Below are 24,927 nucleotides of genomic sequence, written 5' to 3' on the forward strand. Positions count from 1 at the left end.
AGACATTACTTTGTCAGCAAAGGTCCATCTAGTCAAGGCTGTGGTTTTTCCAATAGTCACGTATGGATGTGAGAGTTGGACTATAAAGAAAGCTGAGCGCCGAAGAATTGATGCTTTTGAACTGTGGTGTTGGAGAAGACTCTTGAGAGTCCCTTGGACTGCAAGGAGATGCAGCCAGTCCATCTTAAAGGAGATCAGTCCTGGGTGTTCACTGGAAGGACTGATGTTGAAGCTGAAACTCCAGTACTTTGGCCACCTTATGTGAAGAGCTGACTCATTTGAAAAAAAACCTGATGCTGGGAAAGATTAAGGGCAGGAGGGGAAGGGGACGACAGGATGAGATGGTTGGATGGCATCACTGACTCAATGGACATGGGTTTAGGTTGACTCTGGGAGTTGGTGTTGGAGAGGGAGGCCTGTCGTACTGTGGTTCATGGGGTGACAAAGAGTCGGACACGACCTAGCGACTGAACTGAACTGATATTTGTCAGGTATATTTGTCAAGTCAAATACCAACAGGCAAATTTGGCCTTGGAGTATAAAATGAAGCAGGGCAAAGGCTAACAGAGTTTTGCCAAGAGAATGCATTCGCCATAGCAAACACCCTCTTCCAACAACACAAGAGATTTTACACATGGACATCACCAGTTGGTCAATACCAAAATCAGATTTATTATATTCTTTGCAGCCAAAGATGTAAAAGCTCTACACAGTCAGCAAAAACAAGACTGGGAGCTGACTGTGGCTCAGATGATTAATTCTTAATTGCAAAATTCAGACTTAAATTGAAGAAACTGGGGAAAACTACTAAACCATTCAGGTATAACCTAAATCAAATCCCTTGCAATTATACAGTGAAAGTGACAAATAGATTCAAAGGATCAGATCTTATAGACAGAGTGCTTAAAGAACTAGGGCAGAGGTTTGTGACATTGTACAGGAGGCAGTGATCTGCCGGGAGCCAGCATGAGGAGTCCCGCTCTCGGCAAAGGTCATGAGGTTAAAGGGTCTGACAGGCAAAGGTGAGTCTGGCCTTAAGGGAGCCTCGCTGGATTTTCTTGAGCATCTACCCCTGAAACCAGAGTCTGCCTGCCGTACTGCATTATGCTTTCGCTTACGCTTCTGATATTAACAGGGGCTGTCCCCCACCACCTTCCTCTAAAAGGAATTAACTTAGAGCTCCAGTCAGTAAGTCTCCTGGGCATAAAAAGAATGTCTCGGCTTAAACCCCTCTGATAGCTTTCTAACTTACCTGATTGGTCTGTCTGGACTTTTACAACTACGCATGTGATTGTTTACAGCCCCCCGACTGTGAGAGGCACTAAGCTTAAAACATCTTAAAGATACAGAGCCTTTTTTAAAAAGCTAAGAATTATATCAGTGTAGGTTTTCATTGTTTAGTTAATGACTGCTGCCAAGCCTCCATATCCTTTATCTTTTAGGCACCTGGAGGATATTAATCAATGTAATTGGGATGTAGAAAAAAGAATATAATAGTTTTGATGTTAGCAATACTAGACTTTTGAGTTAATGAATTTTCTCTTTGTTATAAATCACCGTACTCCTTTTTCCTTGTTATAAATTGTTGTGTCCTTGCTATGTAAGAATGTAACCTTAATTAGTGCTTTCTGAGAGTGGCACCAGACTTTAGTAAGAACAACACTTTTAGGGCAAATAAGTTTTCTGGTTGACGGACCCTTATCAGAAAAGGGCCATAAAATGCTAATAGGCCTCCTGGCCAGAAGATGATGTAAATCACCTAAGACCTGTGTATACAGCTAAGTATGCAGAGAGAAAGCCTGGTCTCGATAAGGGTCAGGGCTGCTGACCCTGCATGACTTTGTATTATCCATTGATATCTATGTACAACTAAAAGTATAAAAGCTTTTCCTGGAAAATAAAGGACGGATCAGTTTCTCAGAGCAGTTCCTGGAAAGACTGGCTTCCCCCGTGTCTTTTCTTTCTTACTCTGTTTTCTGGCTGATTCCCGTCTGGAGCATAGAGGCTCATCATGTCTACTTATTTGCCTGGGCTTCTGATACCCACGTGAGAGGGAGCCCAAGGCAGGGCACCCTCTGCTATTCAAGGGGGTGCCTGTGGGCTTACGCAGACGGTGAAAGTCTCTTGTCTGAGGCTTTATTGGCTTTCTGTGTAAACCAAGGAATACAGCCTCTTTCTCTCGTCTATTCTCTTAGCTGCAGACTCTTTCCTTATCTCTCTCTAAATCTATATATCTCTCTCGCCATGCTGTCCCCGCTTCGAATTACCCTGGATCCACCGGGGCTGGTCCCCGGCAGTGATCAAGACCATCCCCAAGAAAAAGAAATGCAAAAAGGCAAAGTGGTTGTCTGAGGAGGCCTTACAAATAACTGAGAAATGTAGAGAAGCTAAAGGCAAAGGAGAAAGAAAAGATATACTCATTTGAATGCAGAGTTCCGAAGAATAGCAAGGAGAGATAAGAAAGCCTTCCTCAGTGATCAATGCAAAGAAACAGAGGAAAACAATAGAATGGGAAAGACTAGAGATCTCTTCAAGAAAATTAGTGATACCAAAGGAACATTTCATGCAAAAATAAGCTCAATAAAGGACAGAAATTGTATGGAGCTAACAGAAGCAGAAGATATGGCAAAAATACACAGAAGAACTATACAAAAAAGATCTTTATGACCCAGATAACCATGATGGTGTGAATACTCACCCAGAGCCAGACATCCTGGAATGTGAAGTCAAGTGGACCTTAGAAAGCATCTTCATACTCTCTTAATGGTATTTCCCACTGTGGTTTTAAATGAAATTCTATGTAATGAACAGTTTTTCTTCATCTCAAATGAAAACTTGCTGGTGGGCCCTATAGTTTGATACTTTCCTCTCACATAATAAAGTGTCCTTAGATGAAGTGAAATAAGCCTTACAGAAAGGATACACAGGTATGATTTCACTCACATAAGTTGTAGAACAGGCAAAACTAATTTATGGTAGAAAAAAAATGAGAGTGATGTTTGCCTCTGGGAGCATGATGACAGACAGTGACTGGAAAGGAACGTGAAGGAACTTTCTGGATCAATGATAGCATTCTATATTTTTGTTGCAGGAAGGGGCCCCCTTCCTGGGCCCTAGACTGAACTCTTGTCTAACACTCAGAAATGGATTGTCCAAGAACAAACATGGTGCTGACAGAGCAAGTGACTATTGGGAAGAGGCACCCCAGTGGAGAGCAGGAGGGTGAATGAACCCAGGAAAAATGTCTATCATGTGGCTTGCAGTCTCTGGTTTTAGGTGATGTACTGTCCAGATTCTCTCTGATCAATCGTTCTGGCTCAAGGTCCGTCCTGTGGTATACACCTTGCTTAGCCAAGATGGATTCCAGCAAGGAGGATTATGGGAGATTGGTAGGACTTTTGGCATCTCTTGCTGACCTTTCCTGAACTCCTGTTGTTGGTGGTAGCTTGTTAGTTCCATGTTCCTTACCAGGACCTCCTGTTGTAAAGTATCTGGTGCAGATGATTACTATGATGCCTGGCCCAGGGTGAGTGGTTTCAATCAGTGTTTCCTCTAAGATTTTGATAGGGATCTGGGTTGTACAGGTACATGTACTTGTTGAAACTTACCAGTTGGTGTATTTAAGATTTTGCATTTTATTATAAATAAATTTTATTCCAAAGAAATAATAAAATGTAAGCAAATGTTGAACTGTACTTAATAATATTCTATAACATCTTACAGAAACACCAGAATGGACTTTTTGGCCAACCCAATATATAAGCTGAAGTATTCAGTGAGAAGCATATGAATGCCTGCAACTTACTTTGAACGGCATCCAAAAATCATTCAGGTTGCCGGATAAGAGTAGTGGAAGGATAGCTAGCTATATGATAAAACAGCTAGAGTAAAATCCTGTGGTAAAAATCTAGGTAGGAAGTACTCGAGAGCTCACTGTAAAAAACAGTATTTTCACTTTATGTCTTCAGTTTCATTAAAAATGGGCAGAAATAAAAGTCCTTGAAAAGTCCTTTAAAGTTGGGCGAGGCTAAAAGAAGGCCAGTTTCTCTTGCTCTGCTGTGCTGTGCTTAGTTGCATCGGACTGTTTGCAACCCCATGGACTGTAACTCACCAGGCCCCTCTATCCAGGGGATTCTCCGGGCAAGAATGCTGAAGTGGGTTGCTATGGCCTCCTCCAGGGGACCTTCCCAACCCAGGAATTGAACCCAAGTCTCCCACATTGCAGGCGATTCTTTACTGTCTGAGTCACTAGGGAGGCCCAAGAATACTAGAGTGGGTAGCCTATCCCTTCTCCAGAGGATCTTCCTGACCCAGGAATCAAACTGGAGTCTCCTGTATTGTGGGCGGATTCTTTACCAGCTGAGCCACCAGAGACGCCCCTCTTGCTCTGCAGTCACCTGTTTCTGAGATCCTTTCTCAGTCTGTGTCCTCCTGTCCTGTGGCTGCCCATGCAGGAGAGCGGCTTCCTCCCTCCTAGCCAGGAGCTCATGTTCCCGGGCAGGCTTGTGTGTCTTGACTGGTTGGCCTGGTGTAGGAGGACTGAGTCCTCACCCACTGCCTGTGGTGACTCCAGGAAAGGCTAGGCACTTAGCCGCCTTCTCCCAGCCTGTGGCATACGGCCTGTGCACCCTGCCTGGGGGAGGCACCTTTGCCCCATGCCGCTTTCTTGGGTGCCATCCAACTCTGCACTCCTGCCATCTCCAGGGGCTTCCTAGCTGACCATTTAATATACATGGCCTTGGGTAATGGAAGACATCTGGCCTTGTGCCCCCTAGCAGAATGATACTTTGGAGAGCAGAGGTGAAACTGAGAAAGAAACGTCTGCTCCAAAGAAATGAGCAGAAACTGTGCAAGATGATGAAAGATGGCTGGGAGGCTGAGAGAGAGAGAGGGAGAAAGAATCTGTAGGAGCAGAGGTCACTAAAGAACCTGGAAAAGACAGCCCTCAAACACTCTCACTTTCAAGGGAGTCTCAAACTGCAAGACACCACTTTTTACCTGCCAGATTGTAAAAAGAAATTTTAAGTGATAATATTCAGTACTGGCAAGGAAGTCATAGTGAAAAAGCATTATTTTGGAAATAATTTAAAAATATGTATAAAAGATGATAAATTTTGAATCAATAAATTACATTCTAAGTGAAAAATCAAAATGTTTTCAAAGATCTGTATATAAAGATGTTTAACAAACTATCATAATAATAACAAAAAGTGGATATTGTCTATCAGGGTACTAATTAAATTATAGTCCAACAAAGTGATGTAACTATTATGCAGACATTTTTCATGAAACGATTTTAGGAAAGAAGAATCAGGGTACAGAATTTTATATACAATGTGATTTCCATTATATGCTATAAGACTATGAGATTTAACTTGTTCTCTTTTTCACATTTCTGGCATTTCCCAAGTTTTCTGCAATGCATGCACATTGTTTTTCAAATCAGAAAAGAATTTGTTTAATTTTTATTTTATTATTTATTTCATTTTTGGCTGTGCCGGGTCTTCACTGCTTTGCATGAGCTCTCTCTGGTTTCTGAGAGTGGGGGCTACTCGTGACTATGCTGCGCCGGCTTAATGCTGTGACTTCTCTTGCTGTAGAGCAGAGGTTCTGGGAAGCTCGGACTTCAGTAGTTGCGGCATGTGGGCTCAGTAGTTGTGGAGCACGGGCTTAGTTTCTCCGAGCATATGAAATCTTCCTGGACCAGGGATTGAACCTGTGCCTTCTGGATTGGCAGGCAGACTCCTGTCCACTATGCCACCAGGGATGTCCAGAAAAAAAAAATTTTTTTAATGCTGCACAGTCTGGGACTGGGCTATGAGAGCGATGTCTGCATAGGGATTTGGGATACGTTGTAAAGAAACTGTAAAAGACTTGTTTAAAAACTCTTAAAAATCAATTTGCAAAATCTTTTGTTTATAGTATAAAGTCAGTACAGGTCCCAGTTTTGGATCATATTGATGTAAATGTTAAGTTGGTAGGTAGAAGGAACAAAGATTGCTGCCTAAGAGCAGAGCTCTGTCTGTACTGGGCTGGAGCCATGTATTACAAATTTCCTGAGGGTACTTGTAAGCACAGGGTATGAACTGTCCATGATGATAAAGGTTGCTGCTACTGCTGTTTTGCAACATGCTGCTGCTGCTGCTAAGTTGCTTCAGTCGTGTCCGACTCTGTGTGACCCCATAGATGGCAGCCCACCAGGCTCCACTGTCCCTGGGATTCTCCAGACAAGAACACTGGAGTGGGTTGCCATTTCCTTCTCCAATGCATGAAAGTGAAAAGTGAAAGGGAAGTCTCTCAGTCGTGTCCGACTCCTAGCAACCCCATGGACTGCAGCCCACCAGGCTCCTCCGTCCATGGAATTTGCCAGGCAAGAGTACTGGAGTGGGGTGCCATTGCCTTCTCCGGTTTTGCAACATAGATGACATTAGTTGCGGATTCTCACTATCCACAGGGGAAATGAGTTATTGGAAGGGAAGGAGCGGGGATAAGGGAACTTTGATTATGGAGCTCGTATAGTTTGCACTTTGCTGTGAGTTTTGCAAGCATTAGCAATCATCTAATCCTTAGAGTAGCCCTGTGAGATATTGTTATATTGTTGTAACCAGGAAGTGACAGAAACCTATGTTAAGCCAGCTGAAGCAGAATGGGAGTGTAGGGGTTCAGTTATCTGGAAAGGACAGTTTGATGGTGGCCACATGCTATATGGTCATAAATCTCTGGCAGGTTATACTAATATTTTCCCAAAAGAGCAGCAAGTGTCTCCCATTTCACCAGCCTTTCCTACATTGTGATCATGAGACTTTCCATCAAGAATGGGGTCCGTGTTCTTTCTCCTTGAATTTGGGTAGGCTTGTGACTATGGTAGGGGTCATGCCATGTGGCTTTCCAGGCTAGGTTATAAAAGGCAGTACAGATTCACTCTGAGTCTCTCAGGACACTCACTCTGGGAACTCAGCCACCATACTGTGAGGAAGTCCAAGCCACATGGAGAATTGTGGATCCGTGTCCTGGCTAACAGCCACTAGACATGCGAGTGAGGAAGCTCTGAGGTGACCACTATCCCCACCATCATCTAGCCTCAACCATATGAGCCATCCTGAACAAGAGCCACTCAGCTGAGCCTAGTTAAGTCCAGAACCATGAGAATGATAATGAAATCATTGTTAAGTCACTAACCTTGGGGGTGACTTATACAGCAACAGATATCTTTTTTCTTCTGGTATCCAGATAGAATCTCAGGTAAGAGATTTTACTGAAATCATTCTTTGCTATGCCAAACAGCTTCTTCCGTGCTTCTGGGAAAGATGGCAGCAAGCAGCTCCCACTTATAAAGTCCCTGTAGTTAGAGATTTTGGAGGACGGGAGAACTTTCCAACAAGGCCTGGCCACTTTAAGGTGTTCTATGCCCCTGGCCATGAGATTGGTTCAAAGACAGTCAAGTGACCCAGGCAATCACTCTTTCCTAGGATTTTCATGCTGAGACCTTCAGGAAAAATGACCCCTCTTATACTCTAGGACTCTGGTGGACTAATTGCCGTGGAATAGGGGAGGGGGTGTTATTCCTCAAAAGCGGGGATGCCGGTCCAAGCACACATGAACAAAAAAGATACAGTTTAAGATCAGGGAAGAGTCTGAGCTGTCTCAACCAGAACCTCTCAAATTTTAAAACTCTAAATAGATGAATCCATTCTTCAGTCATAAATGCTTTTGTTGATAGTGTATATTCATTTTTCTTTTTTATGTTAGGCATTTATTAAAATCTCCACTCATTTCTGCACCGTAGAGATTATCCCTATTTTATAGACAAAAAAAAAAAAAAAAAAGGAAAAAAATCTGAGGCTCAGAGAAAATAAGCTGGCTCAAGGTCACAAAGAGCAAAAGTAGCCACTTTGTGGTTCAAATTTAAATCTATCTGGGAAGCCCATCGGAGAAGGCAATGGCACCCCACTCCAGTACTCTTGCCTGGAAAATCCCATGGATGGAGGAGCCTGGTAGGCTGCAGTCCATAGGGTCGCTAAGAGTTGGACATGACTGAGCAACTTCACTTTCACTTTTCACTTTCATGCATTGGAGAAGGAAATGGCAACCCACTCCAGTGTTCTTGCCTGGAGAATCTCAGGGACGAGCGAGCCTGATGGGGTGCTGTCTATGGGATCACACAGAGTCAGACACGACTGAAGTGACTTAGCAGGAGCAGGAGCAGGAGCAGGGAAGCCCATGCTATTTCCACCAGTACATATCTTCTGGTGAACATAGTGTCCCTCAGGGCCACACTTAGGCAAAGCTGTGTGAAGGGCTGAGGTAATCATTCTCTCCAACACCCTCCCACTTTGCAGTCCCCACTCTCTTTTGGTAAAACTCATGCCCCGGTGCCCATGGGTGATTTCTAAGAATGGTCACCTTGGCAGCAACCTGAGCTTTTAGCTTTTTCATGATTTCCATCAAAACTGTGCTAACTCTCATAACTTAAGGCTGGTGATTTTTAACTGCTGCTGCTGCTAAGTCGCTTCAGTCGTGTCTGACTCTGTGCAACCCCATAGATGGCAGCCCATCAGGTTCCCCCGTCCCTGGGATTCTCCAGGCAAGAACATTGGAGTGGGTTGCCGTTTCCTTCTCCAATGCATGAAAGTGAAAAGTGAAAGTGAAGTCGCTTAGTTGTGTCCTGACTCTTAGTGACCCCATGGACTGCAGCCTACCAGGTTCCTCCATCCGTGGGATTTTCTAGGGAAGATTACTGGAGTGGGGTGGCATTGCCTTCCGTGTATTTTTAACTGAGGTGAGCCCAATCAGGTATTCACCAGAGAGCCCTCTAGGTAATGGTGTCTCATTTGTACTTGACAAAGACCTTAAGGGTCTTCTGAAGGAGGGCCGCTGGTGGACAAGACCAGCCCATGGACAGCCATATGAGGATTATTAGCGGGCATATTAGTTTCCTGGGGCTCCTCTGACAAATCACATAAACTGGATAGTTTAAAACAATAGAAATTTATTTACCACAGTTCTAGATGCTAGAAATCCAGATTCAGAGTGTCTGCAGGCCTGGTTCCTTCTGGAGACCTAGAGAAGATCTGTCCCTTGCCTCTCTCTTGGCTTCTGGTGCTGCTGGTAGCCCTTGGCACTCCTTGGCTCCCAGATGCCTAATTCCAGTCTCTGCCCCCATGTTTACATTGTCTTTCTCTCTGTGCTTATCTCAATTTTCACTTTCTAAGAACAACAGTTATTGGATTAGGGCCCAGCCTTAATCCAGGATCATCTTGTCTTGAGATCCTTATCTCAATTGCAACTAGAAAGATCCTCTTTCCAAATAAGGTCACATCCTGAGGTGTGGTGTGTGTATTTGGGGGTGGTGGTACTTAGGACTTGGACCTATATCCTGAGGGAACACCATCTACCCCACTCTAGCAGAGTATTTGGAAGCCCCACAAGTTACACACTGAAGCTACTTGAGATTACCCCCCCCCCCCCACCAAGTGCAGAGTCCTTTACTGTCTTTTATATCTCACTGATTATTCTGGAAAGGCTTTGTAGGGGTATCTAAATGTTTGCAGGCTAGACTTACATTAGTTCGTTCATTCCTGAGCAAGGATACTTATCAAAAAATCATAAAACAAAAATGGTGTAGGTCGACTAATTTCCAGTCCTCCAAGGATCGAGTTGCATCCAAGGCAGGAGGGTGTTGTGAAGCAAGGGGGATGCTCTGCTTGGAGGTGTGCTCAGAGGGCATTCCTGGGCCCTTCTGGTGTACTTCCTGGTTTATGGCTCTTTCAGAACAAGGAGGGCATCTGACTGATCTTTAAACCCTAGGATCCTGGTGGGGCCATGCTCATTTGGGGGGTCTGTTCTTAGCTACCCCACGTCCCTTCAAAAGACAGGTTGTGTGTAGTCACACAAATAAATAAAAAGGGAAGAACCATTCTGCCCCTTTCTTTCCTGGGAGCTGCTGAGGGCAGAGGCGCTGTCCTGCACTGAGCCAGTCCAAAGCCTCAGCTCCTTAAAGCCTGCCTCTGCTGGTTATTTCTTTTGGTTCATCCTCAACTCTGAATACCTGTAATTTTACTTTACACACCTTTATGCTGCTTAAACCGCCCACTCACAACTTTCCAGCAAGGCAGGAAGCCCTGGAGCCTTCTCGTTCCCCTGTTTTGCCTCCTTCCTTTCTGTGCTGGACCCCATGACCTTCTGCTCAGCCTCATTTTACTGATGAAGAAGCTGAGGGTTACAGAGGTGACACAACTTGCTCTATGTCTATGTAACTTGGGCAGTGCTTAGCCAAGGTCCAGTTGCAATCCAGGGGTCTTTCTGTGTCCCCTAAGATGCCTGGTCTCTAGCAGCAGTTCCCAGGCTTTTGGATCTTGGAGCTACTTTAGTGTAGGGAAAACATGGTGACCCCCTCCCCCCAGCCTTATTATTGAAGCACTACTAAGGAGGGGGCGCTTCCCAGGTGGCCCAGTGGTAAAGAATCCGCCTGCCAATGCAGGAGACCTGGGTTCATTCCCTGGGTTGGGAAGATCCCCTGGAAAAGGAAATGGCAACTCACCCCAGTATTCTTGTCTGGAGAATCCCATGGACAGGGGCTGTAGTCCATGGGGTTGCAGAGTTGGACAACTTGTCAACTAAAGAGCAACAAAGTGGGGAGCCGCAGCTTGTGTCCTCAGGCCACGGCTTGTCCAAACGGTTGGGCAGGGAAGTACTGAGGGTGAGGATGCCGGCTAGGGAAGGCCTCCAGGCTGCTGCTGCTGCTAAGTCACTTCAGTCATGTCTGACTCTGTGCGATCCCATAGGTGGCAGCCCACCAGGCTCCCCTGTCCCTGGGATTCTCCAGGCAAGAACACTGGAGTGGGTTGCCATTTCCTTAGTAGTCACTATTTGCTGGGCATTGTGCCAAGCACTTTCCCCATTTTACAGGCTCATTTTCCAGATGGAAGAAAGTGTGGCTCAAAGAAGATAGGTGATTCAGCACCTGAGAGGCTGGAGTGGGATTCACATGTAAGTCTGTCAACTGCCTGCAATGCAGGAGACCTGGGTTCAATTCCTGGGTCGGGAAGATCCCCTGGAGGAAGGCATGGTGACCCACTCTATATTGTTGCCTGAAGAATTCCATGGACAGAGGAGCCTGGTGAGTTGCAGTCCATGGGGGCTGCAAAGAGTTGGACGCGACTGAGTGACTTTGACTTTATGTTAGCCTAGCGAGACAGGGGTCACCAGGTAATGAGTGGTGACCAGAGGGGACGTGACAGAAGTGGACAAGCAAGGCCCTTCTGGTCAGAGAGCCCTGGGTTCGGATCAACTCATCACCTGAGCCGCCTTTTCTTCATCTGAATAATGGGCATGGTAACACAGCAAGGAGGTACCGTTCCCACCTCAAGGCACCGTGGATAAATTTCAGAATTGAAGCAAAGAGCCTGACCCTGCAGGTCCTTTGCAAATAATGGCCATTCATCAGAGGCCATGCCCTTGGTGGGCAGAGGGGCCTTGGGTCTGTCTTTTCACTCCAGTGTCTCTCCCATTGGCATCCACTGGAGAAGAGATACAAGTCGTCATAGTACAATCTAAGCCGAGTGTAACTGCAGAGGGCCATACTGTGCTCTTTGTCAGGGCTTCCCTAAGCTCAGGTCCACTCTTCTGGGATCCTGGCTGGCAACGAGGCAATGACATATCTGAGCACAGGTCTGCGCTGCCTTTCCAAGCTAGAAATAGGGCAGGGTACCAGGTAGTTGATTTTCTTTCCCACCATCTCCAGTGTTAGGCTCTTGGGCTAGGTCCCTGACTGATAGATATTGCAAGGGATGCTGCCAGGGACAAAAACTGGTTTGAAGGAGGGTGGGAGAGAAATTCCTGATAAAGTGCTACACACTGTGGTGTCTCCTTTATGGCAGGACCTTCTCACACCCCCTGGAGGCTACACTAGGCCTGACCCTGGAGCCAGGTCTATTTAAGACAAGCACCATACCTTGGACTCTAAGATTGTTTTTCCTTTGGCTTACTCCCCAAAACAGCCAATAACTGAGCAAAGGTGATCTAAATATGGGTCCAGGTGGGTGGCTATGGCTCCTTACTGCCTCCCTTAGGGCTCAGAGGTGCCCCCTGAGTTCGGTGGTCTTGGCAGCCTGGGTGGAGTGGAGCCAGGTGGGAGGCCAGGTTCCCTGCCTCCTATGCCCTTAATCACATCAGCACCTAGAACTGGCGCTGCACAAATGACACTGCTACTCAGGACATCACCTCCCCTACACTGCACATCTGAACTGTGGGATTTCGTTTTCCATGGGCAGCCTGGGCTGGAACTGGATGACTCACTATTCTCAATAATCACTGATATGGTCAGACTGACTGTCTGAATGCCTTGACCATGTTGCCTCCCCTGCAGCTCCCCATCACCTATGGTCAAACTGTACTTTTAAACTTGGTTGTCAACTTCCTACTACCTAGTCTCCTTCCACATTGAAGGCATGCTGTATTCCAGCCATACCAGATGCCCTCCCTGCTTGCTCCTGTTTTTCCCACCAGTGCTACTCACTCCATTGAGGCTGCCTTGGCTGGTACAGGTATCTGAACCAAGACCTGCACCTGAATGCTGGTCCTGGGTTTCTTTGCCAGCTGAGCGACCTTAGGCAAGTTACTGTAGTGCTTAGGTCTCACTGTCCTGGAGCAAGGCTGAACTATGTCTAGGAGCAGGGCACTGGCTCTGGAGGGGACATCTAAGAGCTGCCTGGCCTCAGAGAGCCTCTCTTTAACTCCTTTTTGCCTCAGCATCCTCACCTGCAAAAGCAAATATGACTGCCTCCCTTGCAGGACTGTGGAAGTGACTGAAGGGGAACAGGAGGCACAGAGGATCTGATTGCTGTCTCCCTTAATTCTTACTATTCAACCACCTGCAAAGTCAAGCTTCAGCCTGTCTTCTTTGCAGCCTTAACCCCTTGCCCTTCTGAGGTCCTGACTGCCCTTCTCCCTGCTAAGCCCTCACTTCTCTTACTGGCTTTTTGCCTGCCCAGGTGCATGTGGCCAAGCTTCCTCAGAGGACACTGGGGATGCTCCCTGAAAATGCACGTTTCACCCTGACTGGGGCTTCCCTCCTTACTTGTTTACCCTGCAACCATGGACTGGTTGGACCTCAGCCAAACCTCAAATGCTCATCAACTCTGCCTTCCTCAGAGTATGAGGCCAGCAGTGTTCTTGACAGAGGGTTGGCAGTACCTGCAGATTGGTGTCTCAGCTCACCTGACTGGTGTAGTTGAAGCCGGAGAAGATGGAGACAGGGAAGGCCACTGCTATAATAACTCCTCTGCACCAAGGTGAACACAGGCTAGGTCTGAACAGGTGGGTGCGCCTGCCCACCCTCCAGCAAAGTGTTCAGGGGGAGATAGGTAAGTTCAAACACTTCTAGATGAAATCTTTAGAAAAAGTGAGGAAGCGAGATCGGAACAGAGGACATTATTTCAAGAACCCAAGTTATCGAAGTAAAGTAACAAAGATACTTTTAATTCATCTACTGATAAAAATTACTCAGCAAGGATTAGTAACCGTTTCAGCTCCTAATGTGTTAATATCCTGGGCTGTCTTGAGCTTCTGGTTTAGCTAGTTATTTATTAACTTCATCCACAGTATTAGAAAAACAAGGCATTAAATCAGTTTAGGTGAAATGAATGGCTGGCAGCCAAACCCAGTCCTCTTATATTCCATATTTTTTCTTTAGTTCTTCTACTTTGTCAACGTAAGCTTTCATGGCATCTTCTTTAGAAGTCCCTGCAAGGCATCAACAAGATTATTTGTCAGAAAGGCAGTACTATAGAAAGGCAGCAAACTTTAGAGCCCCAGGTTAATGCTGTGAGGCTGTTTCTCACCTGTGAAGGGGGTGGGGTTCTACTACCTACACCTCACAGACCTGGCCAGGATGTGACTTTTGAAGTCCTTAAGGAGCCTGGCCCACAGGGAAGGCTCCATAAAGCACTGAGCTCATAATGTGTGTGCAGCTGCCTGAGGCCTGTCACTGGCTTGCTGGCCAGGTGAGTATCCCACTGTTGTGTCCCACTGACTTTCACGATTGGCTTTGATCTATCAAGTATTTCTCTGTTGGGCTCTTATCTCTCAGAGCTGTTAAGTTGCCAGGGAAGAAACAAAGCCAGATACCCTCTTCTCCCCAGAGAGCAGCTTTGGGAACTCTGAAGACAAGCAGCTGGCCCTTGGAGGGGAAGACAGAGGACACTGGAGATATCCCTCAGAGATAGTGATGCCTGGTGTCCTGGATTCTATGCTGAAGGAGAGATACTCAGTGGGAATTAGTGTATGTTCTGGAGCAAGGGCGAGTACATGGGGCCTCAGAATGGTATGGAAATGCCCAGTGGGAATGGACAGTCAGAGGGGCATTCCTGTTTCACTTACTTGCAGATCCTAGGAGTGTATTTATTGTATTCTGGCCCCTTTTGAATTCAAGGGTTTCTCATTTGCAGGAAGACAGAGGGCTTATTCAGAAACGAGCAAGCTAGGACACAAAAGCTGACAGGCACTTCAGTGCCAACTTCTGGGTCTTGCTGCCGCAGGTGGCATGTGATTAAGTCACAGCCGGGATACTTCTTGGCCTCTGTTCTTAGCATATAATAGCTCCATTCACCGAGGCTACGATGTGCCAGCAACCTGCCATGCATTAATTCATTTCTGTTTTTAGGTGCCTTTCTGGCTGGAAGGGAACTAGGGAGGGCTACTTGGGCCGGGGGGTCATTGCCTGGCCTTGTGAGGGAAAGGAAGGTGTGGACAGGAAGCCATCCCTATTCTGAATATTATAAAGCCCAAGGTAACTCATCACCTCCCCGTCTGTTTGTCAGTGGCCTGGTCCCCTGCCCCTCCACTCTCCAGATGATATTATGACTCAGAGATGGTGTTTTTGGAAATGGCACACATGGTATCATAAGCGGTCTAGTTTTTTTTTTTTCCATTCTGATCTAGGTCAAACTGGTTCCCAGCATGTGCCTCATCCATTCTGTTCTCTCTCCTCACCGCTTACACTCCTTAACAGTATTTCATTACTGGGGTTCCCAAATGAGGGAAGTGTATCAGAACAATTACCTTTCAGTTCATTCCAGGCATCCCACTTGGCCTTGCCTTTGAAGTCCAACATTCCAGGACGTTCTTAAACAAGGGAAGGAAAGACATTAGACCTGCTGCAAGTTCTAATGGGGAACTTTATCCATTTTCTTGCCATGATAGCCATATTTTATCTTCTTTTTCCAGGCTCTGCTGCGGAGTTAAATGGGTCTAGTATAGTGGGTTCTGTCTTCAGAAACCCACATGTACAGAAATTCAAACTTAAAATCTAGAGAAAATAGGAGGAAAACTGTTCTCATTACTAGAGAGCCCCTTTCTTATAAATTAACTCCAAAATTTCTTTTAAAAACCGTACTGTATTTTTTTTAAACAAATACCACAATCCATTTACCTGGCTTAAAATTCACACACCACAAAGGGATTACTATAAAGTTTCCTTCCACTCTCCCCACCCAAGGTCTCTCTCCCATGTTATTGTTATCAGTTTTGTAGGTGTCCTTTTCTGTGAACTGTCTGTTCATATCCTTGCCCCATTTTGCTACCAAATTGTTAGTCTATTTCTTATTGTTTTAAGGGAATTTTATTCCACCCCTCCCCACCGAGGGCAAGCTTCTTTTAAGGTATACCATGGTTTTATACCTGTAGACCTGTTATCAGTTGCACTTAGGGAACACACTTACTGCCTCCCTGCTGACCTAGTTCACTGCCATGCTAAGAAGAAAGCCCAGGGGAGCAATCGCAGTGCCCACAGCCAGGACCACAGAGTCTGAGAAACATAAAGTCTCCCCCGAAGTGCTTGCCAGGAAGCATTCCCAGGGACAGCTAAGGGAAACCGCGCCCCGGAATCATCATCAGAATCTGAGACTGGCACGTCCCAATGGCCCTCTCATGAGGATGGAAGGGTGGTACATTGGCACTGTCGAACTCAGGGGCCTCCTGCCACTGGTGGCAGCTGAGCACCTGAAGTGTGACTGGGGAGTTAACTGTTGACTTTATTTCATGTTAACTATTCTCAGTTTAAATTTAGATAGCTGCATGTGGCTAGCGGCTGCTGTATTGGACCGAACAGCCCTAGAGGGAGCTGATCAGGAAGCGGTAAGAATCCTGAGCCAGTCTTCCTACACTAATGTGAAAGCAGGGCAGAGGACAGTCCCTGTGACAATCACATTTATCAGAAAAGTGTCTCAGTGACTCTGGTCACCCCTACTTCATTTCCCCTGCCTCCCTGGGAAGAGGCAGAATTTATAAACCCAGGGTAAAACTTATCTTCACCACAAGACCTTTCTTAACTAAGCCCTCCCTGTGATTTTTATTTTAAAATATTTTATGTATTTGGCTGTGCTGGGTCTTAGTTGTTGCATATAGGATCTTTAACTGTGGGATCTAGTTCCCTGACCAGGGATAGAACCTGGGCCCCCTGCAGTGGGAGTATGGAATCTTAGCCACTGGACCATCAGGGAAGTCCCACTCCCCGTGATGTTTGATTTGGCACTGCCCAGGATCCTTAGCAGCCAGCCCACCTGCTCTACCCTCTACCCTAACTGCAGTGGAATTAGGGGCTATGCTCACCCTCCTAAACAGGAGCGAGGGGTGACCTCCTCTATGCTTCTGTGGTCAACATCTCTGAGTTCCTGTGTACAATGCATCATGCTATTGCCATATACTCTGGAGTCTGAAGAACTTAGGGGCAGAATGAAAACTGTCCAAGGGAGAAAAGACATTATAGAATATGGTGGTCCAAATCAAGGCTTCAAATCTGTACCTAGATTTTTTGACAGGGAAGAAATGGTGGAATTGCTGTCAGCAAAAATGCTTCTGACCTGCCGCAGAAAGCCAGCTGCTACCCTGGCTATAGGAGGTGACATCAGGCTTGGCCCAGCTGCCAAGCTCCCCAACTTTGATCCTGTCAGACTGGGGTGGAAACAGTGTGGTTCAACAAAATTACTACTGAGCTGAGAGCTTGGAACAAGGCTCTTCAAAGCTGGGATCTTTGTTCCTCCCAAATAGATGGAAAATGCTGGTGATAACGAGACAAGTCCTCAAACTGGGATTTGAATTCTGCTATCTGAGCTACCAAGAAACCAAGAACTGTGTAGGGTCTGTAAACCCCATTCAGGAACATGATCTTTGGGCAACGTCTCCCAGCTTAAACCCCAGGAACCGCCTTAAGAGTAGGGCTGTGGGTGGTTTTGAGAATGAAGTTCCCAGAGATGAACAGTTTCAGCACCAACCAAGGCTGCCAAGCCTACTTTGATGAATCTGGGCCCTCCCAACTCCACCTCAACATACCTGTATTTATGTCACCCACAGTTGCTTGTTTGTAGCGGCTGTAGATGAACAGCATTTCCTCATCTGCTGGCTTGGTCTTAAGCTGCTTAACTTCCTCAGCAGCTTTGTCAAACTCAGCCTAAATATGAGGGAGAGAAGAGGCCTGACTAGAGTTTGGTAATGAGGATGGAGGGGTTGGAAACGAAGCACTCTCTTGCCCTGCTGGTGAGGAAAAGCAGTCTTCCTCATCTCAACAGGGCAGCTAGAGAGATTCAGCAAAACCAGGAGGGTAAGCACATCCCTTCACTCACTTGGACAACTATGTATGGGGCTCTCTCACTAAACCAGGTATTATGTGCTGGAAACAGAGGTGAAGGAGGCAGGCTGAGACTGGCTGCAGTGGACACACACTTCACAGAAAAAGCAGCACGGCCAACTGGCTGGCCAGACAGAGGTCTCAGGATAGCCCTGACTTGCGATAGGGCTGGAAATGGGTGACTGAAACAGCGGAGAAAACTGCATGAGCGCAGCGGTGTCAGCGGCCAGAGCCCGCTGGTTCCCTCCCTCTGAGGCCATGGGATCCGGCGCCGATCCCTGTCCCAGTGTCCGTACTGAAGACAGGGAAGGAGCCAAAGATCACCGCCCCGCCCCAACTGCTAGGTCCCGGAAAAGCGTCTACAGTCAAAGAAGAGAAAGGCCTCTAGGTCACCCCTCCTCAGGCTGTGACCCTCCCCTGGCCTCGCGCTGGACACTCGGCCCCCTGACCTCCAAGCTCTCAACCGCGGCCTCCTGGCTTCTCCACTCTATATGGCACCCCTACTCCTGCCGTGTCCTTCCGGATGGGGCACTCTGTCCCCTTAGTCTTTCAATCTATAAAAACCATTACATCCCATCTGTCTATGTTGGACGCTAGCCTTCGACCTCAATTCCTGCTTCACTGCGAACGAAATCTTCCTTATGGGCAACTTGCCAGCCGTTGCGGGCTCAGTAAGGGGTGTTAGGAGCCCCAAACCGGAAAGTTTCGCTTACAGGGTTCTGTTCAGTCTGGGCTGGGCAAGGGTCCAGAAATAGCAGCAGAGCACAGAAGGGAAAGACCCTGCGGGGTTGTGTCTGCCAGATGACCCCGCACCAGCTTCCCGCCTCGTGGTACCTTCGCAGCCAAGGCTGGGCAAGCATATTACCTGAGACATGCCGGCGGTGTTGCAAAGATTCCAGGAAGCCCGCGGAGGCGGCGAAGAGTAGGAAGCAGGAGCACAAGAGACTCAACTGGCAGCGCCTCTGGAAGCGCAGCCTTAGGCCTCTCCACCGGTGCTCGGACCAGGAGAGACAGCCAATCAGAAGCCAGATGTACGCTGGGGGCGTGCCCAACCAACCCACGCTGCCAACCTCGCTATCAATACCGCTTGAACCCGGGAGGGTTTGCTTGCGCAAGCGCAGCGGGGAGGAGCCGAAGGGGCCGCCAGGAGCAGGTGAGGATAGCGGAAGTACAGCGTTCTCGGTAGTGACTGCCAGTTGGTCAGAGCGGGAGTTGGGTTCCCGGCTCACCGTGGGGAATGACCAGCGAAGCAGAAGACAGGGGGTAGAAGCTGAAGAGCGGAGGTTTTAAAATTTGTTTCATTAAATCTTGTGTCCTGCGTGAAATGCCGGAAGTCGCGTCGCCGGACGAGCAAACGCTCACGCTTGGGGAGGGCGAGGGGCCCGGTCCTTCTGTGGGGACTAGAAGAGACTTTCTGGGGGTGGTCCCTGGAGAACTGCGCGAGAGTGGGAAGCTGGATTGGTTCCCAGAGGGTCGAAGCCGAGGCTCTTCCTCTGAATTGTTGACATGTTCTGTGACTTGCCGTTGGCCGTGATTTGCAGTCCTGTTTCGTGTGCAGTAATCCGTCTGGTGCACTCAAGTCAGGGGCAGTGTCTTAGTTGTCTTGACCTCCCTGGTGCCTCAGACGGTAAAGAATCTGCCCAGCAGTGTGGGAGACCCAGGTTGGATCCCGGCAACACCTTCCAGTATTCTTACCTGGAGAATCCCATGCACAGAGGAACCTGGAGGAGCTACAGACCGTGGTGTCGCAAAGAGCAGGACACAACCGAGCGAGTAACACTTTCACGTTAACAGACTTGGCCCGGACTAGGTGCTCAGCAGGCATCTGTTACGACTTTTCTTCTTCATGAATGTGTACTAAAGTCTTGTCAGGTTGCTTGCACTGCTCCAGACCGTAGGGTGAAGGATTAAGGGAAGGTAACTTTTGAGAAAGCCCCTCAAGAGGAAGCATTCCAGGCAGAAAATAAGTGTAAATGTATGAGCAGGGAGTGAGGGGAAGATAGGAGATGAGGCTGGAAGGTTAAGGAGGTGGCAGGCTGGCTGGATGATGCAGAACCTTGAATTTTATTCTGAGTGAAATGGAAAGTTAGAGGCTTTTGAGCAGAGGATAAGAAGACTAGCGCAGTTTTGCAAAGTTGTTGCAGAGGCTAATAGTCTCCATGGGAGAAAGGTGAGTAGGGGAGTTTGAAGGTGATACCTAAGAGACCAAAGGGAGAATTTTCAGGCTGCAGCTACAGAGGAGCCAGGTGAAAGGAGGGAATTGATGGAAAATAAGTCTCCAGAAATCTTTTGATAAAGAGAGACCATTCCTCTCCAATTCCTAATTTGTAAGAAGTGGACTGCAGATCAACCTCCAGATCCTTCCCACATTAAGTTATAGCTGTAGGTGTTTAAAGAAAGGCCCGGTAGATGCTTTCAGATATAACTTACTGACTTAATGGAGATCAGGCTTTATAAAAAGGGGAAAAGTAGAGATGCAATAGCAGGGAGCACATCTCGAGTCTTCAGCCTATGTGTAATTTTGTTTGAGAAAGCAAAGCCAAATGAATTAACAAATTTTGGAGCTAACTTTGGGGAAAATTACGTTTGAATTGTAAGAGATGTGAGTTTCTTCCAAAATGACAATTCAGAACTGTCTTTTTGCCCTTAGTCCCATGTGAAACTTGGATTCACTTTTGCCTCCACCATTTGGTGCTTACAGCTTCCTTGATGAAATTCAGATTATTCCTTGTGTGGATCATATTTGCAGTCAAATATATTTTCTAGTAGGTAGGTTTTGTGCTTCCCTGGTGGCTCAATGGCAGTGATTCTGCCTGCAGTGCAGGAGCCTCAGGAGACATGAGTAAACACAAAGTTACTGTGTTTGTGTTGTGTTTGGCACATTTGAAAAGATTAGGTACCTCTGAAAATGAAATTTTCTTTTTATTCCTCCAAGTTTGGCTAGTGTGATTGAATTTTGACTGAAGTTCAGCATTGCAGAAAGCAAAGCTAGTGTTTTAAATTAACTTGGTAATTTCCAGCTTAAGTGGGGTTGATTTTTTGGTTGCTTCTTTGGAATATATGCCACTTTTTCTTGAAAAAACCGACCTTCCACACGGTGGTTTTGTGCCCAGGTTGCTTAAAGTGATGGAAGTATGGAACTGATCTCAGGAAGCCTGAGTCTGCAGTGGCTTGAGGTGGGGCTTCAGTTCCTTAACCAGAGATTGAGGCCAGGTCGCTGTGGTGAGAGCCCCAAATCCTAGCCACTAGGCCAGTGGTCAGTGACAAGGGCCCTGGCCCTTCAGCTTTGCAGAAAAGAATTTCCACGAAGTCAGAAAGTGGTGAAGCAAGTGGAATATTTATTAAGAGGAAAAAGAGTACATTATATGTGGATAGAGACACAGGAGGACTGAGAGAGAGTCCCTGAGTTGTGCCTTCGTGGTTATTTGAATTACTTTTATGGGACATTTCTTCCAAGTTTCTGTTGGCCAGTCATTTTGAATTGCCTGGTTCAGAGTCCATATTTAATACATCTCAGGATCCTCTCACATGTGTGTATGTATCTCTTAGCCAAGATAGATTCTACCCAAAAGGCCTAAGGGTAGAACATCTCTTATCATCACTCCCCTTTTGACCTCCACAGAACCCTTTTGCACATATGTAGCTGGGGAGTCTCCTGACTTCAAGAATGGGAAATACGTGGTCTGGGCAGGGAACAGCCTCCTCAATTGTCCTGCTGTTCTCCACGTGGAGTTCTGGTCCACAGAGAATGAATCTTCAGTTGCTTTACCCTGGGGTGGTGGGTGGGAGGGGAGCTGTGGCATCTGCCTCCTGCCTCAGAACTAGTAGTGATTGCAGATCCCAGGGAACCGGGTGCTATGTGATCTTGAGGAGAAGGAAGAATGTTTTTCCTTTTTAGAGGATCCAGCCTAGGCCAAGTTTCAAAACGGCTGAAGGCATGCTTACTTTGTGCTTCCTTCCCTCACTTTTCAGTGACCTCCACCTATGCAAATGCTGCTTTATGCCCTGGAGATCAGTCCTGGGTGTTCTTTGGAAGGACTGATGCTAAAGCTGAAACTCCAATACTTTGGCCACCTCATGCGAAGAGTTGACTCATTGGAAAAGACTCTGATGCTGGGAGGAATTGGGGGCAGGAGGAGAAGGGGACGACCGAGGATGAGATGGCTGGATGGCATCACCGACTCAATGCACATGAGTTTGGGTGAACTCTGGGAGCTGGTGATGGACAGGGAGGCCTGGTGTGCTGCAATTCATGGGGTCGCAAAGAGTCGGACATGACTGAGTGACTGAACTGAACTGAGCCATCTCTGCTCTAGGGAATTGGAATGTCATTCAGCTTTTAACATAAAGAGAGGGTAACAAGTCAGCAGCTGGTATTTAATTTTTAAAAGTAAATTTTAGCGTATATTTGGGGTCAATAGATGATATGAATTTAAAAAAGTAATTTATTTGTTGTTGGCTATGCTGAGTCTTTGTTGTCAGGCAGGCTTTTCTCTAGAGTTGGCTAGCAGGTGCTGCTCTCTGGTTGTGGTGTAAGAGCTTCTCGTTGCAGTGGCTTCCCTTGTTGTGCAGCGCACGCTCCAGGGCACGTGCAGGCTTCATTGGTTTTGGTACATGGCTCAGTAGTTTCAGCTCCCGGGCTCTAGAGCATGGGCTCAGTAGTTGTGGTGCACGGGCTTAGTTGCTCTGTGGCATCTTCCCGCACCAGGGAACCATGTCTCCTGCACTGATGGTGGATTCTTTACCGCTGACCCACCAGGAAAGCCCAGAATTTTTTGATTCTACGTTTTGACACTACTGGAAGGGTCTTCATATCCCAAGAAAGGGCAAGGTTGTTAGCTCTGTTCGTATTCTTGTTAACAACTATCACGGTTGGTGATTACTTTTTGTACTTATTTTATTTACAATCATTTTATTTTAATTTACTCCTCTACTGTCTGAGCCCCTGCCCTACCTAAGTCAGGGAGGATAGGGATCACTGAGTATCAGTTAGTGTTCTGTCTCCAAGCACCTGGCACTTAAATGGTGGGTGAAGGAACAGAGTATTTTTCTCTCTATGAAACATTTTCCTTCTAATTAGCCATGAACTTAGAAACCAGCCAAGTTTATTAGAACTAAATGTGAGACTATGAGCTAGATTAAAGTAGATGAACTCTGGTGCAAGGGCTGTGTCATCTCTATGTTCTGCCTGCAGTCTTGGAAATAGAACACTTGAAATATTAAGGGAAGATGAGAACCTGATGAGCTGACTTGTCAGCCTAATTGACCCTCCGAGTTAGTGGAGGGGCCATTATCATTACTGCAGTTTTCCCCCACATCCTTGTCTTGCCAGTTTTGGCTACTCACAGGTTTCACTTGCCGGGTGTCAGTGTAAAGCCAGCCAGGCAAGTTATATTAACAGGTAAAAGCAGTTCTTGCCCAGTGGGTGTGAATAGTAGTTTAATATTATGTTTCTTGGTGTAAACTAAATCTCTAAGAGTAACCTAGTCATTAAAACGTGAAAATTATTACCAGAAGTTTTATGGTAAAGCTTTACTAGAAGGCAGGGGTTAGTGTATTCACAAATAATGACTTATATTCATTTTGTATTTATTTTCTGGTTTCTTGGCATAAGAGACTGGGGTTAATCATTTTTGTGACATTTTAAAATTGTAATTTCTAGTTTCGGGAGTCAGGGTGCGCTGGTTTACCGTTCTCTGGCCGGGTAGTCCATGGCTTGGGGGTCTATTAGCTCATGCTGTCCTGGAGAAACAACCTGAGTTTGTTCATTAATGATGATACCTATAATAGCAGTTTTAGAAAGATGTTATCAGTAACAGCGATTATAGTCATCTGACTCTGGTTGCTTAGTGCTCAGCACCCAATTGAGGTCAGAGGGGATAAAAAAGGGAATAAAATTTTGAACAGAGAGATTAACCATAAACTTGGTAAGGGAACTTGATTTTAGGGGGACTTGGGTTCAGAGGCACTTGGGAACTGCTGCTGGGATAGGAGTGGGGAGAGCTGGATAGAGTTGTGGCCTTTATTTTGTGAAGGTGGGAGGAACTAACAGGTGAAAATGTACCATAGCTTTTCTTCTCCCGCCCACCTCCACCCCCCTGCCTTTTCTCCCCTTTTGTCTCTTTTCTGATGAGAAAACTGGTAAGAGGAGGCCTGGTTACCAGAGATCTTAACCAGCCCTTCCCCTTTGCCATTCTTTTCTTCCTTTGGGTATTTATATTTGGAGAAATTGGGTGAGAGAAGAATGGGCATGAGTGTAAGACACATGAGTGTATGAATCTCACCTTTCCCCTGTCCTGTTTTTGCCCAGCCAACATGGGGTGGGGGAGTGGTTTGGGCTTAGTTGAGACATGAAGACCAGGGCTTGGGTAGAGGTGGGGTGTATTCCTGGCAGGAAGTGACCTTCACTGGCTGGGAGTTAAGAAGTAAGGAAAGTTACTTATAAGTTGGTCATGCACTGGTGAGCTGCTCCCTGTGTTCTATTTAGAAATACTTAAGAATGTGGGCAGGCATAATGAAGTGCTTTACAAAGATAAGTTCAGTACTGTAGTTCCTGTTCAACTTCACTAGAAGAAGTATAAACTCTCTTCTAAATCTACTTTGTCTTCCTCACTTTGCCTGTTTCCCTAGCTCCTAGTTGCATGTGACAAGCTCTTGGTAAATGCTTTGAAACTAGGTTGTTAGAGATGAATTTTCTAGTGTGCTTTTCTATTGCCTGTCAACAACAACAAAAAAGAGAAATATTAAAATTTGATGACAAATGATTTGGCTGATAATTCCTTTGGATATAATGCTGCTGCTGCTAAGTCGCTTCAGTTGTGTCTGACTCTGTGCGACCCCATAGACGGCAGCCCACCAGGCTCCCCTGTCCTTGGGATTCTCTAGGCAAGAACACTGGAGTGGGTTGCCATTTCCTTCTCCAGTGCATGCAAGTGAAAAGTGAAAGTGAAGTCACTCAGTTGTGTCCAACTCAGCCAGATAATGCAGTTTTATTTATTTGCTTATTTTTGATTTTTTTTTTTGGGGGGATGTGGACCATTTTTAAAATCTGTATTGCTTTTGTTACAGTATTGCTTCTGTTTTATGTTTTTCATTTTTTTGGCCACCAGGCATGTGGAACCTTAGCTTCTCAACCAGAGTTTAAACCTGTACCCCCTGCAGTGGAAGTGTGGAGTTTCTTAACCACTGGGCAGTCAGGGACGTCCCTCTGTGCTATTATCCCTTGTACTCTTTGTCCTGATGGTAACAGCTTGAACAGCTATTGTACCTACCACAAGTAGTACATTAACAATAATAGGTTGAAG

At 46.4% G+C, this 24,927-nt stretch overlaps 2 protein-coding genes across 4 annotated transcripts in view; one reads left to right on the forward strand and one right to left on the reverse strand.

Moving 5' to 3' along the window:
• DBI (diazepam binding inhibitor, acyl-CoA binding protein) lies at positions 13,453-18,699 on the reverse strand. Its single transcript, XM_005676252.3, has 4 exons — positions 18,489-18,699; positions 17,329-17,446; positions 15,061-15,123; positions 13,453-13,743 (listed from the first exon to the last, which is right to left on the reverse strand). The coding sequence occupies exons 1-4, from the start codon at positions 18,495-18,497 to the stop codon at positions 13,670-13,672; spliced, it is 264 nt and encodes an 87-aa protein (XP_005676309.1). The 5' UTR covers positions 18,498-18,699; the 3' UTR covers positions 13,453-13,669.
• C2H2orf76 (chromosome 2 C2orf76 homolog) overlaps positions 15,134-24,927 on the forward strand; it is a 95,271-nt gene continuing 85,477 nt past the window's right edge. Inside the window, exon 1 of one of the 3 annotated variants that reach the window (XM_005676253.3) lies at positions 15,134-16,134. In XM_005676253.3, coding sequence (XP_005676310.1) covers positions 16,039-16,134 — 96 coding nt within the window. In that variant the 5' untranslated portion in view covers positions 15,134-16,038. Of the gene's footprint in view, positions 16,135-18,690; positions 18,777-24,927 lie in introns of those variants that run through there. The other 2 variants (XM_005676255.3, XM_005676254.3) reach the window with 2 other exon arrangements.

Source organism: Capra hircus, chromosome 2 (genome assembly GCF_001704415.2).
Source record: "Capra hircus breed San Clemente chromosome 2, ASM170441v1, whole genome shotgun sequence".
Classification (NCBI taxonomy): Eukaryota; Metazoa; Chordata; class Mammalia; order Artiodactyla; family Bovidae; genus Capra; species Capra hircus.

Coding starts and splice junctions, on each gene's coding strand:
- DBI (XM_005676252.3), bottom strand. Junction 15,124..17,328: donor TGTGGGTGACATAAATACAG/GTATGTTGAGGT, acceptor CCCTTGTTTAAG/AACGTCCTGGAATGTTGGAC. Junction 13,744..15,060: donor TGCCTGGAATGAACTGAAAG/GTAATTGTTCTG, acceptor GATGCCTTGCAG/GGACTTCTAAAGAAGATGCC.